This window comes from Chroicocephalus ridibundus, chromosome 3, assembly GCF_963924245.1.
Source record: "Chroicocephalus ridibundus chromosome 3, bChrRid1.1, whole genome shotgun sequence".
In the NCBI taxonomy this organism is placed as follows: Eukaryota; Metazoa; Chordata; class Aves; order Charadriiformes; family Laridae; genus Chroicocephalus; species Chroicocephalus ridibundus.
The window spans coordinates 88,211,192-88,229,401 of NC_086286.1; the positions used below are offsets into that span (position 1 = coordinate 88,211,192).

At 44.4% G+C, this 18,210-nt stretch overlaps 1 protein-coding gene across 3 annotated transcripts in view; it reads left to right on the forward strand.

Annotated features, from left to right (window-relative positions):
- Positions 1-18,210, forward strand: part of BACH2 (BTB domain and CNC homolog 2) — a 199,359-nt gene that overhangs the window by 129,522 nt on the left and 51,627 nt on the right. For all 3 annotated transcript variants that reach the window (XM_063329966.1, XM_063329967.1, XM_063329968.1), the window contains one exon: positions 16,514-16,768. In XM_063329966.1, coding sequence (XP_063186036.1) covers positions 16,526-16,768 — 243 coding nt within the window. In that variant the 5' untranslated portion in view covers positions 16,514-16,525. The remainder of the gene's footprint in view (positions 1-16,513; positions 16,769-18,210) is intronic.

Below are 18,210 nucleotides of genomic sequence, written 5' to 3' on the forward strand. Positions count from 1 at the left end.
AGCTATGTCACTATGTGGTCAACCTTGTCTAAAAAGGCTGGATTTGGTCCTGCATAACAATATTTGCATTATTCTGACAGTGCAGAAAACACAGTACATTGATTTAGTTAGAAAATTTGTGGAGTGTTTTTTTTTTTCATTATTTATTTTTATTGCAGCCTGCGATATAGGTTAGGTACAGTTAGGATAGGCAGAAGTTGAGGGGGAAGAATTAAGGAAAAAGTATGCTTGTTTTTACATTGCGGACTGTTCTCTTTTACACATATATGGAGAGACAAACTCCCTGGCAAGCACCAGAGTTTGCTATCTAGGCTGGTCCCCTTTTTAGCACAAAAATTGCTGTAGGGGGTTGCAAGCACTGGGAAGCCTTGATTGGTTCCTAGCAAGCTATTTCTATTACATATTTTAGTTAATAATTAGTAATGCTTTTGGATTAGTTTCATTTGAAGTACTAATCAATGAGCTTTATAGATTCCCCACTTTATACATAACCATGTCAGTCTCCAATGGAGTGAGAGGGTTTTATTTTATCCCAGATTGTTTATACTGCATAATGATTAATCTTTAGTTTCATCTCCTTGTCTTCATGCTTTTATGGCTTGATCCCACTTGGTGCAGGGGATCTCAAATTTCATTAAAGGGCATGGATTAAAGGCACTCTACACCTTGCCAAAGAAGTGCTGGAATGTGCTAGCTATGTCCTGTTGCATGTAGACCTCCCAGTGCTTCTTTCACTCTCCATGTGCACCGAAATAGGGCTGCCTGCCTTGTATCTTGTCATTCCCCCCTACAAAGCCTTGTTCTGAACCACAGCAGGTTTGCCAGGCTTCAGGTGCACAGGGTCACAGTTTTCTTGCTGTGATGTTCTCTCAGCCTGTAGGTGGAAAACCACCACCAAAGTGTTTCAGCTGAGGGGGAGCTAAGTAGGAAAATAAAGCTTGAAATTATGTGCTGCTTTTCCGATGTTTAACATTATTTTTTTTTTTTGAGCTCTTCTGAAGCTCTGGTGCCCCCATGCTGTGGAGCAAAGACATGAGATCTTAGCTGGAGAGTAGGTTTGGAGCCACAGGTGCAGTCATTTCTCTTGCTATTCCCATGGAAATTCATCTGACCAGCCAGAAACTTGGGAAAAGAAAGCTCAGGGCAGCGGATGGCTTCTGCTTAATGCTGCCTCAGAAATCTGGTTTCTGACAAACCAGGGGGACCTGCAGAGCTGCACTCTGCTCGCTCCATGCGTGTTTGCTGCAGCGTTGCAGACTGCTCCGTTGTGATTTTTCAGACCAGTGATGGTCAGCCAGCACCGCTTGGGACGCAGAAATCTCATGGTTCCTGCTTTCCTCCTGACCTGAGTGGGTCTGAGGGTCAGGTTACACAATGGCACCTTTAGTTTGTTTAAGGTAAGGAAATTATGCATAGAAGCTGTTAAAAGAGTATAAGGTTGTCAGGTGAAGTGAGAAATGTTATAACATCGCCTGCTCAGCTTTCAATTGGATCCTGTGTGCATGCAAATTTGACAGTCTTTAATTGCATGTCTCCAAGATCTATGGAGAATATAGCTTCTCAATTCACATCAGAAAAAGCACACAGACTTTTTTTCTTCTCGGAAAAGAAGCATTTGCTTGTGCATCAAATATCGTTATCTCTTCAAGATCGTCCAGACTGTAGGTATGGGGTACACTTCATCAGCCAGGCAAAGCTTCCAGAAGTCACAGCTGCCTTGGGACGCAGCCCTGGGCAAACCTGCCATGGTCCTGAAAGTAGTCTGGCAATGATGATTGCCACCGTGGGGACAAGGTCCTTACCGATTTGGTTTGTGTTGCCCTCAGATGTGGTATAGTCAGGTGTCCTGGAGCATCCGTCCCCTTGTGAAAAGAGAGGGAAGGCAGACGGTAGCGACGTGTGGCAGTCCTCACGCTGCTGAGGGGGGATAACGGCTTGGGATTTTGTGGGTCTCTAACCTGTGGTCTGCAGAGACTGTGAGGAATGGCTGAGTTTGGTGGCCTCTTCTCTACTAATAGTACATTCCCTTTACAGAAAAATGAGCAAACGGGGGCTATAAACTGACCATAGAGGGAGAGTGACATCTGTGAATACCCAATCGCATAAACCAGCCTTACGGTGCTTTCAGTGTATGTGAGTCTAAACCGTTAGGGTTGTGCAAGAACCACACTGCTTGACTTTTTATTATCCATATTCTTAGCACTATGGGTTGGAGAGAGGGACACATGAGCAGGGAGTGGTTCTTGGTTTTTTTTAATGGGAGTGGTTTTCTTAAAAAACGGACTGGAAAATAAAGGCTTACAACTTGTTGCATGAGAAGATGAAGCAAGAAGGGAAGCAGTTTGTCAAATGCTGTTATTTGTGGACAGTCTTAAATAATATGAATCACGGGGCCTCAAATCCCGTATGCTGACCTTGTGCAAGCAGCATACACCACCTACCAGGAGATTATAAATTTATGCACGCACCGTATTCAGAACTGAAAAAGGTGTTTTCCAAAGTTAGAACCTGTTGTGTTGGCATAACATTACATTTAAAGTAAAAAGCGTTGAACGCACTGGGAATTGCTGAAGAATATTCTGCCAGCTGCTCAAAATTATGATTTTACACTGCCATCAATAACAAAAAACGTTACTCTAATGAGAAGCCGTTCTGGTTAAATGAAGACATGGAAGTCATGATAAAACATTAATTAATTGAATATCAAAAAAGGGAAAATAGAAAAGGCAGAAGTGTTCCCTAGATAGTTTTTGTATTTGAAACAGTGGAAGAGGTTGTGTCCATCCTGTGTGGTGGTGTGGAAAGAAGAGAAAGTTTGCTGCCTATAGCAAAGGAGGATCTGAGAGAGGCAGGAGTGGTTGAAATTAAACATTTTCACATCCTAGTAACTTTTACGCCCAGGAATCTTAAAGGAGGTAGCTGAAAAGCTCTGTTAAGTGGCTGTTAATTTGTAATAAATCTTGGGAAACAGGGGAAATTCCAGAAAATTGGAGGGCTGCCAACTGTATTTCCGATATTTCAAAAAGATAAAAGGGATGTCCCGGGGAACTGAAGGCTGGTTTAGCTTGACGTCAGTCCAGGGTAAAATAGCAGAACAGCTATTTCAGGATCTGTCGAGAGAGAACTTGGAGGCTCAAGGTATAGATAATTTCAGTAACAGTTGAAGAGAGAGGTTGTCAAACAAACCGCTGGTTTTCTTTGCTCTGTCAGGATTGCAAGTCTGTGTGGCAAAGGCGACTGTTGATGTTGCCTTTAGGAGGCCAGATTAGGTGGTCCTTTCTGCCTTTCGGGTTTGTGAACCGTAGGAGGAATGCCCTGAGATTAAAGCCGCCGTGACAGAGTGCGCTAATTCAAACAGAAATAATCAAGCCACTCTATTTCCCTGGGATGAAGCGTGGCTTAATTTTGGTTTTTGCATGTTAATCTCCTATTTGATTTGATTTTATTTGATTTGATGGCTTTTGCAGCTTTAAGTGTGCTGGGTATATTGTAGTTCAGGGGGGTGAGGGCAAAGAAACCAAGCAAACTTCAAAAAGCTGAGTGAAAAGCTCAACAAATTATATAAGTATCCTCAAACAAAAATAAAATCCAAGTTGTTCTTACAGCAGCCTTTGCAGGTTTAATCCCTCGTTCTTTACCATGGCAAAGAAGCTTTCATAAGCTCCTCTGGATCTCACAGGAGAAGGAAAACTTGTCTTTGCCTTCTGCTGTCTTTTCAGGTCTTCTAAGAAACTATAGGTGCAGGTGCTACATTGGCTGTACTTACCCTCAGAACCAGGACCCAGATGCATCAAATCTTTTCTTTCTCTCTGGGCTCCCTCAGGCTGCAGTTGCACTTAGCCAAAATGCCCGTTTCCGTCTCACATCCTCTCCTTACCTTGGCTGGAGCCTGGTAGGTGTTGGCAGCAGAAGTAATTGCTTTCCCTGCGCCTTTCTCTGCGGGACGATTTATTGTCTACAACAGGAAACGCAGTTTAGTTCCAGAAAAAGGGCCAGTCCACGGATAAAGGGACTCTAAATAGGAATCTAGGCATGTGCCAGACTGAGGATGGTGGGAAGACTTACAGCTTTTGCTTAAATGTTTTGATAACAAAATGGCAAATCTTAGATCCTTGCAGGATCAAAACCACTGTCAGAATTCCGTGCTGTAATCCACATATCCCCTTGGCACCTGCACTGAGAGTATCTAAATGGTCATTTCAGTGGCCTTCTGATCATTTGATGGTTATAAAAACATGTCAAAATTCCTTTTTGCATATGTTGATAGGCCTCCCAAGGTTCAGACCTGTAAATCTGTGGATCCTAATGCAGTAGTGTCTAGAATTTATTTATGCATTCATTTATTTTTAGTAAAAATCTACAATTTAACCATAAGGAAACCTTTTTGCTTCATTATATACACTGTCAAAGGAGAATATTGCTGTTAGTATCCATTCAGTTATGGAAAACACTGCACAAGCAGATAGCAGCCCAGTCTCCGAGGAGAAGGCAACAGCTATATTCTTTCCCAAGAGCAGAAGGTGCAAAGTTATGCCCTATGAAATTCTGTCCCAAATTTAACCCAGTGACCTACTGCATGCGTTCCTGCTCTTCACACATTAATCACATCCGACATGTTCCAAAGGACATGCCAGTTTGTGTCCCAAGGAAACACGAAGGATATTCTGAACACCTGCTAACTTGCAGCAAAGATGAAGAGCTTGCATTTTAGGGGAAGAAAAAAATGAAAGCAGATTTTTCCCGTAACAACTATGTAGTATGACAGGAGAAAATGAGCTTTTGTAGTTCTTGCAACCTCTACAATTTGAGTAGTCAAAGATGTTAGTAGTGGTTCTGGCCTTACCCTGCTATACAGACAGAACCTCTTCCAACAGTTCCACAGATAGGCTGGAAAAGCAGTAATTAGTACATCTTGGGAAGCTGAGAAGAAAATTCACTGGGAAGCATAATTCTGAGAGAGAAGTTTTATGTTTTCCTCTGGAGAAATTTTACAAAAAATACTAATTTTAGAGGCTCGTTCAACTGTAAATATTGATAGCGATCAAAAATTTCAAGTACAGAGCTTCAGCATTGAACTCTACTGGAGTTTTTAAAGGCTGGGCTTCCTTGAGAATAAAGCATGAGGGAAATTGATAGCTTTTACTCAGATGATAACTTTTTGGCATAATGTTTCACGTGAAAAGACTGCTAAAAGGAGCAGAACAGCATCATTGCTCATAACGGGTAGCTACCAAACACTAGTGGTATTGGGTCAATATTGGCCTGGCCTTTGTTTTCATAGTCATATTAGCAAAAGAGATTTCAAGTAGAGAAACACGTTCTTTAATATCCCAAGGTATTGTCATACAGGTAAGTGGCCTGGATTCTTGACCAAGTATTTATGCTCCAGCAATTTCGTCATCTCAGATGGCATCGTAATGCAAATTATACATACATACACATGCACAAACGCCCATAGAGGTACACATAAATTATTTAAAAGTTTAGGAAAAGGAGGAAAACCGTATCACTGTATCACTCCTCAACCAAAGCGCCAAAATAGTCATTTAAAGCAAGGAAGGCAAGACCTAAATCTGGTGTGTCCTTGCCAGAATGTCCAGCCTCTGTTTGTGTGGAGTGACCTTTTCAGAGAGCTCACCAAGATGGAGGGCAAGATAAAAGCAAACCAATAGTTTATTTTTCCCTCTCTGATTCTTTAATCTGGCAATCCAGTTTACCCAAGAGTAACCCAAAAGGTTGTGTCTTTTCCCCAAGGTCCTAAAGCTATTGACCACTTCAGAAAAGCATAATATGTTGTTTGTTTTTCTTGGTGGTTTCCTGGCACTGTTTCAGTGTTGGGCATTCCCCATTCTGCTTTGAATAAGCTATTTTGAGTAGCAGACTTGGTTCCGGTCCCCTTTACCATAGCCAGCTGCTGTAAAGAGCAATGCGAAAGCTATGAGAAGAGACTTTATCGGGGAAGAGTTCCTCTGTGTTCTCACTTTCCATGCACATGTGTGCCAGCTGAGTGGCTTTTGAGAAATGAGGATAGAGGACAGTTCTGCTGTTGTTCCTTCTCTTTTCCTACCTGGTCTGTGTCTTCCCTCACCCCATCTACTATGCCTCTCTCCTGAAGGCGCCACCATTTATAAAGGAAGTTGAAAATGCATGCTAAACTAAGCCTGACTTACTGACTGTAGGATAATTACTAGTATAATTATATAATTTTTCCTGAGTCATAAAAAGATGCTTGTGTATACATTGCCTAGTCGGCCTATATGGAATGTATATGTCAATCCAAGTACCATGTATAAACAGTGTTTGCATGTTGATCGAAATCCCTAAAGACTGCAAGCTATCATCACCTTGTTCAGCTGGGTTACTCTCTCAAAAAACAATAACCACACAACCCTCTAAAGTCAAGAAATAGGTTTTATCTGTATGTGGAACATAAATCTGTTCCGACTCTTCAAAGCAGTCTCCACTGGGAATCCCTGCCTCCGTATGGTACCAGTCTCTAAATAACCAGAAGCACAATTTCTTTAGATGCATGGGGTTTAAATAAACACTCATCATGGAGGCTATGGGCATCCCAACACTAATTTAAAAAAAAAAAGAAACAAACAGCAAACAAAAAACAAGATCCATTTCTAAAACTGAAGCTGTAGTACATTTCTATTCATGTGTGCAATTTGCCAATAGCGAAATCGTTCTAAGTAACCAAAACGCTGCAAACAAAAGTTATACTCAGCAGTTCTGTTTAAAGGTCTGCAGGATCAAAGTCCCTCTATTATTTTTTTTCTTGGTCTCTGTCCAGTTGTGCAGTAGGGTCTAGGTCCAGTGTAACAAAGCCAGTAAGTGACTTTTGCAATGGGAGTTACTTCCTACATCAAAGCCTCTGTGCTGTGACGAGGTATAGGCTTTGCAAAAGCAGCTGTTCCACGTTCTGGAGGGCACATCCCTGTTCCTGTTGGTTTAATTTCATTGGAATGAGTTTACAATATTCTCATCTCTACTTCAGAAGGACGTGAAGCTTGCAATACAGAAACAGGGCTGGTGGCCCAGCTCTATAGCCAGCCCAGGCACTGATGCTCCTGCTCACTGCCCGTGGTGTAGCTCATCAAGGACCAGTTTGTGGCCCGTGAACCATGTCCAGCTGTTCAGCAATTCCGAGGGTGCTCCCTGGGCTGTGAACGCTTGATGAGTTGGAGCCATGCAGTCCCCTCAGCAGTGTCAATTCTTGCCTTTAGGAGAGTTACCAGATGCCTGTAAGGCCCTGCTGCATGCCCGACCAGACCTGCTTCTGTGGCAGGCCCGTGGTTAAATCCTCTCTTGAGTTTCTCTTAGCTATCCTCCTTCCCACTCATGGTCAAACAAAGGTTTTCCTTTGAGGCGGTAGGGTCAGAAGCACCAGCCATCACTATCATCAGCAGCACATGTCTACAGCTGCTGGCCAAGAATGCTCTACAGTGTCTTTTCCACTTGGCCATGTGTCATCTGCTTTACAGCGGACGTTACTTGAACAATGTGAAAAGCTCATTTCTGAAGACGTTCTTGCTAATGGCCCTGGCACCCACAGTATGTTTGGCAGGAGGCAAGCCCGTGTAGCCTGGTGGCCCGCTAGTCTATTTTCAATTATCTGGGGTGCTCAGAGAAGAAGACATTAATATTGCTGAGGATGACATAGCAAATTACTACTGCTCCCTAACCTTTTTAAATTGCTAACACTGTTGTAATCTGTAATTACAGAAATCAGTGTGAGAATTGTGGCACAGTATAATTATCTTTCCTGATACTTTATTGCTGTATGAATTATTAATCAAAATCAGTCTTGTATAGTATTTGCAGCAACTAAAAAGAATAATGTATAATTAAATTTCATTATTTCTATTTTTGTGCTGGTGTTTTATGATGTTGTAATTGATAATTAATTGGTTAAAAATTCACACAATTCTTGGGAGTTTCATATGACTATGACTGCTCGGTATTCAGCATTTATTAATTGAATAATGGGCTCACTGAAGAGACCTTTGTATATAGTCTTCTGTCATTACAGTGAGCTCTCAAAAATGGTGAATTAATCATTAGGCCTTTCAATAGTTTCTTTTTAAAGGAAAGCAGTGACAATATAATCATATCCTTTGTTGTTATAGCTATAATTGAGAGATCGTAATAACCAATTATAAGGATGGTCATTTGAGGAGCTCTGAAGTGTCAGTTATTGATAAATTTCTTTAAAACCAAAGTGTTGATTACACAGAACGAGTCTTTTCATAGAAAAAATATCAGAAGATGGGGAAGGAAACCTGGAAAATTATTTCCCTCCCACTTGCCACTTAAAAACAGTGCATGTTTATCCCTAAAAACTGTCAAGTCTGATGTGCTTTCGCTGCCATTTGTCAGAAGTACGAGTTCCTCTCAACTTTTTCATTATTTTATCATCATTCTCCCACCATTTTTTTCCTAGTACCTTTTGCTAAATTGTTAGGGGTAAAAAAATTAATAGAAAACCTCAGAACAAAAGAGTATTTTTTCACACTCTCTGCATCCTACTGAACAGAAATACTGTCAGACGCTTAACATGCCCGGCTGCGGTGCAGGCTCTCCAGCCACCTCTGACCTTAGATGCGTTCAAACTGACCACTTCAAGTTATTCCTAAGTGTGTTTTTTCTTTTTACTGTTAGTGGAGGTGATTGGAAGAATGTGAACTGGAACTAAAAATAACCCCAGTTCAGTATTGATCCTCTCTTAACACAATCAGGAGAAAGCCAGGAGTCACCTGTATAGCAGGATGTAGTGCGAGCTCCAGCTTACACTTCCAAGCAAAACCTGCAGTTCATTTTACCATGAAGTTGTTAGGAGTCCTCTGTGTGCTGCTGTACGTCTGGTGTCCTGCTTACTCCTCCCGGGATACGAGCATGCTTTTGCTTCATGGGATGAGATGGTGCCTTTAGGCCTCTTTTTTTCCCCCTCCACTTCCTCGCTGGTGTTTTGCCATGGAGAGGCTACAAAGACACTTCCACTAGAGTCTGTGCACCTTTTATGAGTTGGGCTTAACATCTGATGGTTTCTCATGTCCCAAACCCATGACTCTGCTGCAGCCAGTGGGAGCGGGAGCCCCTGGTGTCAATGATACCCATCTCATGTCATCTTTGGACAGGTGTTTTCTACTGCTTGCCCTCAACAGCTTGGTCCCATGCAACTTCGGTGCCCGTTTAAGAGAGGGGAGCACAGGGCAGCGTGCCCATCGCTGTCTCTCGGGGCTGGGGGCAGCGGGGATGAGAGGGGTCTAGGAGGCACATATGGAGGTGATAGATTTGGTGTTTCAACTATGTTGACATCCATGAAATAATTCCTTTCCGAGACAGTGGTTAGTAGTCAGGAAAGATGGATAATACAGGCATGTTCCTCTGCACAGGCAGTTTGTTGTTGGCCAGTGTGGCTGGAGCATGTGGATATTCATCCCGTGTAAACTTGTACCCTGCATTATGTGGCCCTGAATATTTTTATTAGGAGTGACTAATCCTCTTACAAATCAGGTGAGTTCTTTGCCCAGTAAGATGCAGCAGTGGTCAGTTGTACATATGGTTTATTGCAGTGACTGTGAAATCTCTCAGGAAAAACAAAGCAAGAATCTTCCTATGAGTATGGGGTACAATTCCAGTTTGTTTCTATGGTCAGGAATCACAGCTCTTCTTCTTACAAATCCTCCATTTCTCTCGCTTCTTCTACTTGGATGTCCTCTCCTGTTTGCAACACTAGAAACAATAAATAGCAGTGCTGCCTTGACCTTTATATTTTGTATTATTTGTGTAGTATTTATTGAATTGATCATACATGTTGAGGAGGGCTTTTTCTCTTTCCTTGCCAATAACCTTTGTTGTTGTTCTGAGGATTTCTTTTGTCCCTGTTTCAACATCAGTAATCAGATGCAGACACTGCATAAGTGTACTACACCAGAAGTAACTAGAAGATATATCTCCTTATGAAGATATTTCTCTCTCTCTAAAATCTGTCTCTAGGTGATGACAGTCTGTCGGTCTCCAGTCTGTCTTTTTCATGAAAGACTCCAAATTGGAATTGAGATTCCAGGTCAATGAGTTCCTGTTTTACTTCGACAGTGGTCAAACTGTAGCAGAGATGGTCAAACTTGCCCAGAGATGTTCTAGGGTCTCCGTCCTTGAAGATACTAAAAACACAACTGGACACAGCCCCAAGCAGCCATCTCTAGCTCATCCTGCTTTGAGCAGGGAGGTTGGACTAGTCAATATCTAGAGTTCCCCTCCAACCTCAACCAATCTATAAAATTACATTTTTTTCCTCTTAATTGCCACCTGTGTGTAACAGCGGGACCAGGATTTAGTGTGTCACCTTGTTAATGTCTAATTCTTTTTTATGTTAAGTCCTTCTGAAATTCCCAACAATCCCTATTACCTTTGACATTTGAACTAATTTTATCAATTTCAGTCTTCCTGTTATCATCTGTGGACTTCTGGGTCACTAATCAATGTAGGATCACCAGATAATTCACGTTGGAAAGGACCTCAGGAGGTTCCTACCACAACCCCTTGCTCAAAGCAGGTCAGCTCTGAGATCAGAGCAGGTTGCTCAGCACTATATCCAGTCTGGTCTTGAAAACCTCCAAGGGTGGAGATGACACAACCTCTCCAGGCAACCTGTTCCTCAGTTTCTCCGTAAGGAGAAGTCCAGTCTAAACCTCTGTTCTTTCAAATTGCTCCCATTGTCTGGTTTCATCTTCTCAATAACTTTGCTGCAGGAGTGGCAGGCTGCTGTTAGGACCCTGGTATGCCTGGGCAGTCTCCCATCCAAGTACTCAGTTTCCCAACCCTGCTTTACCTTCAGAGATCAGGCGAGCTGAGATGCGTTGCGTGGCGTGACCATAGGCAGGTGTGAACCAGTACTGCTGCTGTTCCATTTCTGGAGGAATTTCACTGTTAACCTGATGAAAATTGCCCCTGCATCCCTTCTCTGTTGAATACAATTTAGCCTAAGTGATTTCCAGCCTGATGCAACTTCTCACCTTATGACAACTGAGCTTCTCTAGCAGCCTTTTGTAAAGGTTTTGTCAAAGGATTTCTGAAAGTCAACACTAATTACACGTACCAGTGTTCCTCACTGCTAATTTGACACACTTCAGGAATTCTAATAGAGCCCATCAGAGACATGACTTCCCCTTGCAGAAGCCATGCTGCTTTGTCACGATGATAATTTGCCTGGTTAAGTGCTCTGTAGCTCTGCCACGATCGAGTTTTAGCTTTTCATGTAATTAACCCAGTTCTGATGCAGGACTTTCTGGTCTGCCATGATAACATTTTCTCTCCCTTACTGTTTCCCTTTGTAAACAGACACCACATTGCCTTCCCTCTAGTCTTGTGAGGCAGGAGCTGTTTTTTTCTTGATAGGTAATGTATTTTTGGTAGCAGCTTAGGCAGTTTGTTCATGAGTTCCTGGAGAGTTTTGGGCAAGTGCCAGCCAGTAGAGACAATGTGCTGCAAACCAAAGTGATTTGGGTGTTCCATGAGCAACTTTTTTGGTCTCCTGAGGTTTCGTATGCCTCCTCCACGCTGCCCATGCGGAAGGGCTTGGTGGGATCTCCCACCCGTTGCTGTGGAAGGACCGTGTAAGCAACGTTCCAGTTCCCTTCACTGCAGTTGCTGGCCTTTACCAGCAACTTTTTTTGGCTGGGTTTCAATGGTGCTTTCCTTGCCCACAATAAATAGTTCGTGCCAGTTTCTGGAAACTTTTGTTTCAAAGAGGCTTTTTCTGGCAGTGTGGTGACCTATATGCAAACAAATGCACAGCATGTTCTTTTCAGCGAGAGAAAGGCTTGCTAAGACATTCTCTCTTCAGTTTGAAGAAATACCAAGTGTGTAACAATGATTTCCATGAAGAAGGTTCTGCAAACTCAGCATAATACTGAATTCAGAGAAAAAATTCTACGGTTTGAATTAACACTGTATAAAAGACTTGCAGCATGGCTTGCCTCAGAGTTCAGAGTTAAGACTCGATTCCTGCTTTTCTGTTCCGAGGAGAGGGAAAAAAAAAAGTTGAATTCTGCTATACTTTCTTGCCACTACATGCCAAAGCCCTAAGGTGACCTTTAATCTTTGCACTCTAAACCCTTTTCCCGTGAAAATGAACAATATACTTCCCAGTGCGGGGTTTCACCATCTTGCTCCTATCCTGCAGGATAAAGCCCTCTTGGAGAGGAAACACCTCGTGCCTGGAGGTCATTCAGTCGATGGCAGATTGTGGAAAAGGGAAGACCGTAAATCACTTGTGTTGAAACATTAAAAGCTGATAAATAGGTGGTCCTGAGCCATAGCCCAGCCCCGGCTTCCCTGTGCGCAATGCAGGGCTCGAGGTGCTTCCTGGAGCAGCCGAGGGCACAGCCAGGGGAAGTCTGTGCTGGGCTGAGATTGTAGCCGCTGGCCAGGGCATCCACGCAGGCTCCCAGCAGCTGCGGGAAGGGACACGATGCGGATCCGCTTTCGGGAAGTCCCTGGAGTCACAACGGTAGCCTTGGGAAAGCATGGCAATACAGGCACCCGGGTGGAGGTCCTTTTTCGGGAGCGTAGCTAGGGATCCGCTGGAGCGGAAGGTGCGATTTACAGCCCCAGCATCTCAGTACCACATCGGTCAGGTTTCCTAGCATAGAAGGCAGGCTCACTTCCCAGAGGGGAAATACACCGTGGTATTTTCAGCACTTCACAGGGCATGCAATGAATTTTTTAAAAAAATACACTTGATGAGAGCTGTAGTTAAAAAGTGGGAAATTACTAATTAGTAACCAAGTAATTCAGAGTTTGATTCACACAAATTGCACTATTACTGTAAAAAAGGATTGCGATTTCAGGCAAACAGTGTTTTTTGGTTTTTTTAAAAAAAAGCACTGAAAATATAATTGATGTTCTGTTCATTACCTGCCAGGTTTCAGGTTTCTTGTACATTTATTCATCATCCGAGACGTTACAGGCATAAGACATGTCTGGAAAAAAAAATAAAAAAAAAATGAATGCTTTCCCCTTTGCATTGTCATTTGCAACTCTCAGGTTTTCCCACTAGATTGTTCTTGTAAACTCTTGCATTTCATAGCACGCAAGAGTGACCACTTAGAACATCACTATAACGCTATCGTTAGCATCAGAGTTCAGTTACACAGAAAGATATGAGTGGGATGAGTTGAGTATCATTTTCTCTTTTACCTTACCGTACTGCTAATAAAATGATTGCTGTCAATTCTTCTCGTTAGTCTCAATTTATGAGAAGAGAAAAAAAAAAAAAAAGAATGAATTTTCTCATGATTAAGACATCCAACTGGTAGCATAAGAAAACCCACAGTGTCTCCCTCCCTTACCTGTGTGCAGATCAATAAGCAGGTTTGTATCTTCTCTCCAGATATGAAGTCAGTGAAGGGCTGATGGATACCGGGTTGGTTGGTTGGTTGGTTGGCTGTTTTTTTCTGTTCGTGTAGGCATTTCAGCTGAGCACTCAGAAGCATAGCATGAGTCAGCAGTAACTACTGAAAATACCAGTAAAAGAGAAGCCGTAAGCATCCCATTAAGAATTCCAGTAATATTGAAGTTTTGTAATGTTGGCAAAACCACCTATTTCGTAGAAAGAGTCATCATAGCTTAAAAATACTCCTATAAAGGTGGGAAGATGGAGTTATTTTTGAGAAGTCTAGTAAATACTTACAAGTACTTACTTGTACAAGTAGCAAGCAGGTTTCTTAAGTCCATTTTTGTCTCGATTATTAATATCTTGCAAATGATGCTGTAGGAAAACAGTACCCTGGTTTGAACACATGGCAAGAGAAATAGTTAGAAGTCATGTTGGGTCTACATGTGTACCTGTATATTGTATTAGCAAGGGAAAATGCTGCCAAGATCCACGTTAAAAAGTAGCAGAGGAGGAATTTTGCTTCTGCTTTCTACATTTATTGGGTTTGCATGGCAAGGTTTTGGTAGCAGGGAGGCTACAGGAGTGGCTTCTGTGAGAAGCTGCTAGAAGCTTCCCCCATGTCCAATAGAGCCAATGCCAGCTGGCTCCAAGATGGACCCGCCGCTGGCCAAGGCTGAGACAATAGGCGATGGTGGTAGCGCCTCTGTGAGAACGTATTTAGGAAGGGGGACAAAAAAACCAACTGTGCATGGGTAAAGGAGTGAGAATATGTGAGAGAAGCAACTCTGCAGACACCAAGGTCAGTGAAGAAGGAGAGGGAGGAGGTGCTCCAGGCGCCGGAGCAGAGATTCCCCTGCAGCCTGTGATGAAGACCATGGTGAGGCAGGCTGTCCCCCTGCAGCCCATGGAGGTTAACGGTGGAGCAGATATCCACCTGCAGCCTGTGGAGAACCCCACACCAGAGCAGGTGGATGCATACGAAGGAGGCTGTGGCCCCATGGGACGCCCACATTGGAGCAGGCTCCTGGCAGGACCTGTGGCTCCACGGATAGAGGATCCCACGCTGGAGCAGGTTTGCTGGCAGGACCTGTGACCCCATGGGGGACCCACGCTGGAGCCATCTGATCCTGAAGGACTGCACCCTGTGGGAAGGACCCACCCTGGAGCAGTTGGTGAAGAACTGCAGCTGGTGGGAAGGGCTCAGATCGGAGAAGTCCAGGGAGGACTGTCTCCCATGGGAGGGACCACAGGCTGGAGCAGGGGAAGAGTGCGAGAAGTCCTTCCGCTGAGGAGGAAGGAGCGGCAGAGACAACGTGTGATGAACTGACCGCAACCCCCATTCCCCATCCCCCTGGCCTGCTCAGGGAGAGGAGGCAGAGAAAACCGGGAGTAAAGTTAAGCCTGGGAATAAGGGAGGGATGAGGGGAACGTGTTTATAAGACTTAGTTATTATTTCTTACTATCTTACTCTCATTTAATTGGTAATAAATTAAATTGATTTTCCCCGAGTCAAGACTGTTTTGCCCATGACTATAATTGCTGAGTGATCTCCCTGTCCTTATCTCAACCCACGAGCGTTTCATTATATTCTCTCTCCCCTGCCCAGCAGAGGAGGGCAGTGATAGAGTGGCTTTGGTGGGCACCTGGTGTCCAGCCAGGGTCAACCCACCACGCTACAGTGGTCAGATACTTGCAGTGCAGCAGTACTATACCAGAATACCCCAGTCTGTCACCCTTAGCCCTGTATGCTTGTGAAAATCTATCAGAAGGCGGTTGTTGTTTGGAAAAATAATTCCTTAAAATACTTGGAGTTTGTGTGTTGCATGACTTTCCTTTTGGCAGCAGATAGAATAGAAACAAATAAACCTTTTTCCCATGTAAGCCTTAAAACAAGTGCGTTTGGTTCAGTTCAGGGTACATAGTGTGTTCAGACACAGCACAGGCTTTTATAGTTCTCTACTCAGAGAAACTGAAATGTGAAAATGACGCAAAAGAGGATTCAGTCTGGTGCTGGGCAGAAAGTTTTGGGTAAGAGAAGAATTACTTCAGTGTGTCCAAGTGCAAAAGCAGGGTCGTGTAGTGTTGGGTGTCGGAGGAAGCTGACGTGAAGCTGACCTCCCACCACCACTACCACCGCAAGTCCAATCCCCCTATAAAAAAGCCGATACCAGTTGCAGAAATTGCAGAAGAGCAGGAACTTCCTAGCTCAGACAGTTGTAACTGGTGGTTACATCCTTCCAACCTCTGCTCTGCTCTCAGGAAGGGGAGACTTATCTGCAGGCAGGAGTGACCCCAGCACCCACATGCTGCTCTACCACCTGGGGCTGGACCTTCACGCGGGTTGGGGGATTTTCTTGGGTCTGTGGCTCTGGAATTCGGAAACTGCTCTTTTCTGTAGATGACATTAAACCACCGGTGACGGCGTGTTGCTTTAGCCATACCTGGAAACAGATTTCTTCTGAAGCCACTAAACATCTTTCTCTTCCCCTTAAGGCTTAAAAACGCTCTAATTCTGATTGAGGAATGAGGTTGCTGTACTTAATGGCTTGTCTTTGTCGGGTACAGTTCCACCTTACCTTTCTCTTGAGCCAAGGTCTTCAGTGTAAACATGCAGTGCTGCCCATCTGCCGCAGAATAGGCTGGGGTTTTGAGGGTTTTTTCCCTTAATCTGAAAATAACAGAAGCAAGCACAAAGCCCTTTTTTCATTATTAGAAAACCCAACAGTCACTCTTGCTATTTTGCTAAAATCTTCTAAAATTTCCCACGTCTCCGTGTTATTGCCTCTACTAAATTGAAAATCATAGATGCATAGTAGGTGGTTGAAGGAAAGCACTTTGCAGTCCATCTAAACTCTATTTTGGTTTTGATGGGGAAGTTAGGGGGCGTTAAGTAATCGGAGCGCGGCAGAGTAAAAGCCAGCGGCAACGAACACCCTTCCCCATACCTTTTCCAAGCAACTTCCTCGGATCTAGGAGTTCCTGGTCTGCTTGGCCTTGGTCACAGGGTACCCAGAAATGGGGCAGCATCCCACCGTGCCACATTGGCCCAACGGCTGCATTGCTCCTCACCGCTTTGTTTGTGTTTTCTTCTTCCCTTCTCCCCTGCAGGGTGTGAACGGCATGTCTGTGGATGAGAAGACTGACTCCCCCATGTATGTGTATGAGTCAACAGTGCACTGTACCAATATTCTCCTCTGCTTAAATGACCAGCGGAAGCAGGACATTCTCTGTGACGTGACGCTGATCGTGGAGGGGAAGGAGTTCCGCGCCCACCGGGCTGTGCTGGCTGCCTGCAGCGAGTACTTCTTGCAGGCCTTGGTAGGGCAGACGGAAAATGACCTGGTGGTCAGCCTGCCGGAAGAGGTACAGTATGTCGCCGTGCCCCCACCTTAAACATGAGCCCCCTCCATCCCACATGGTGAGGAAGACCCCCGTAGTCTGCTAAGGTGGCCAAGAGGAGCGTGACGCGGGTGTTGGTGCCACAGCTCTGGATGGTGGTTTTTGTGTTTGGGTGGGTTTCGAATCACTGAAGGATGGACGTGTTCATGCCAACCTTCCTCGCCGGTGGTAACTCCTAACGGATATGTCAGCAAAGATTTAAGGTGCTTCAGCTCGCGTTTCTCACCACCTTTGAGGGAGTCATAGCTAAACACTTAATTACTGTATCTTCGTTCAGGGCGTTATCAGGACGCTGATATTCTTCTGCTCTTCCAGGCAGGAAATTTGAAAGCGGTGATGTGGCTGCTAGATGGCAGGTTATTGTTGAAAAATCATTTGAGCTGTCATGTTGATTGAAGTCTCATTGCTGTCCACCCCTCTCTGGCATCTCATATCCTCATTGTCCTCTTTCCCCTCTCCTGCACCCCATTCAGCCTTGCTTCCTCTTGCCTCCCCTCATGATGAATTTGGGATTTAACTGCTTTGGGCCATGTGTTTTCCACCGAGAAACCATGAACGCGGTCTGTCAAAAAAGCAGGGTTTTTCTCATGCAGCGTGGCTCCCACAGCAGGAAGCCAAGGGACGTAGAAAATACCTACCTCACTGGAAAGTTTACTTTATTTTACCACAAAATCTCACTGGCTGGCTTCCACCCCCACTGTAATTTCCTCACAGCCGTACGGCTGTGACAGCACAGCTACTGTAGGGCACACCAGTGGCTTTGCTGCCCACGGAGGGGAGACGTGTGCCTGCTGGCCACGGCTGCCGTCACCCACCGCCTCGGCACTGCCAGCCCGGTGTCTCTGGCTGTGACAGGCGTCACAAGAGGGGTGGCCATGTCCCCAGGGCACGGGACTGCAGTCACTCAGTGGGAAGGTACTCTAGCCTACAGAGGGTTTTTCACCATCATTTGCTTAACGCCCATGAAGATGCACGGTGTGTTTTTAAATGATGACAAGTCCCAAAGTGTCACACACTGGTTTTCCGCCCCTGGTTTAGCTCTCCAGAGACTTTACCGGCGTCGTGATGTTGTCACGGCACAAGTTGGAGAGCATTAGAAGAAGTAGGTCACCGGGTGCGACTTCATGAGTCTTGACACTGAATATTACTCATGAAGAAATTTCAACCCAGACATTTTGCATAGGAGTTTAGAGATATCGCAGAGGATGCACTAGGATGCACACTATGATTCTACAGTGTCCACTAATAATTTCCAGTGGAAGAATCGAGTCTCAGTCAGTGTCGCATGGCTTTCACACCGCAAAGCAAGGGTGGGAGCATAGAGATGACAAAACGTGCACAGGGGTGCACAGGTAGGAAGAGACAGGAGAGTATCAGCACTCTTCTACAAAGCCTTGGTGAGACCT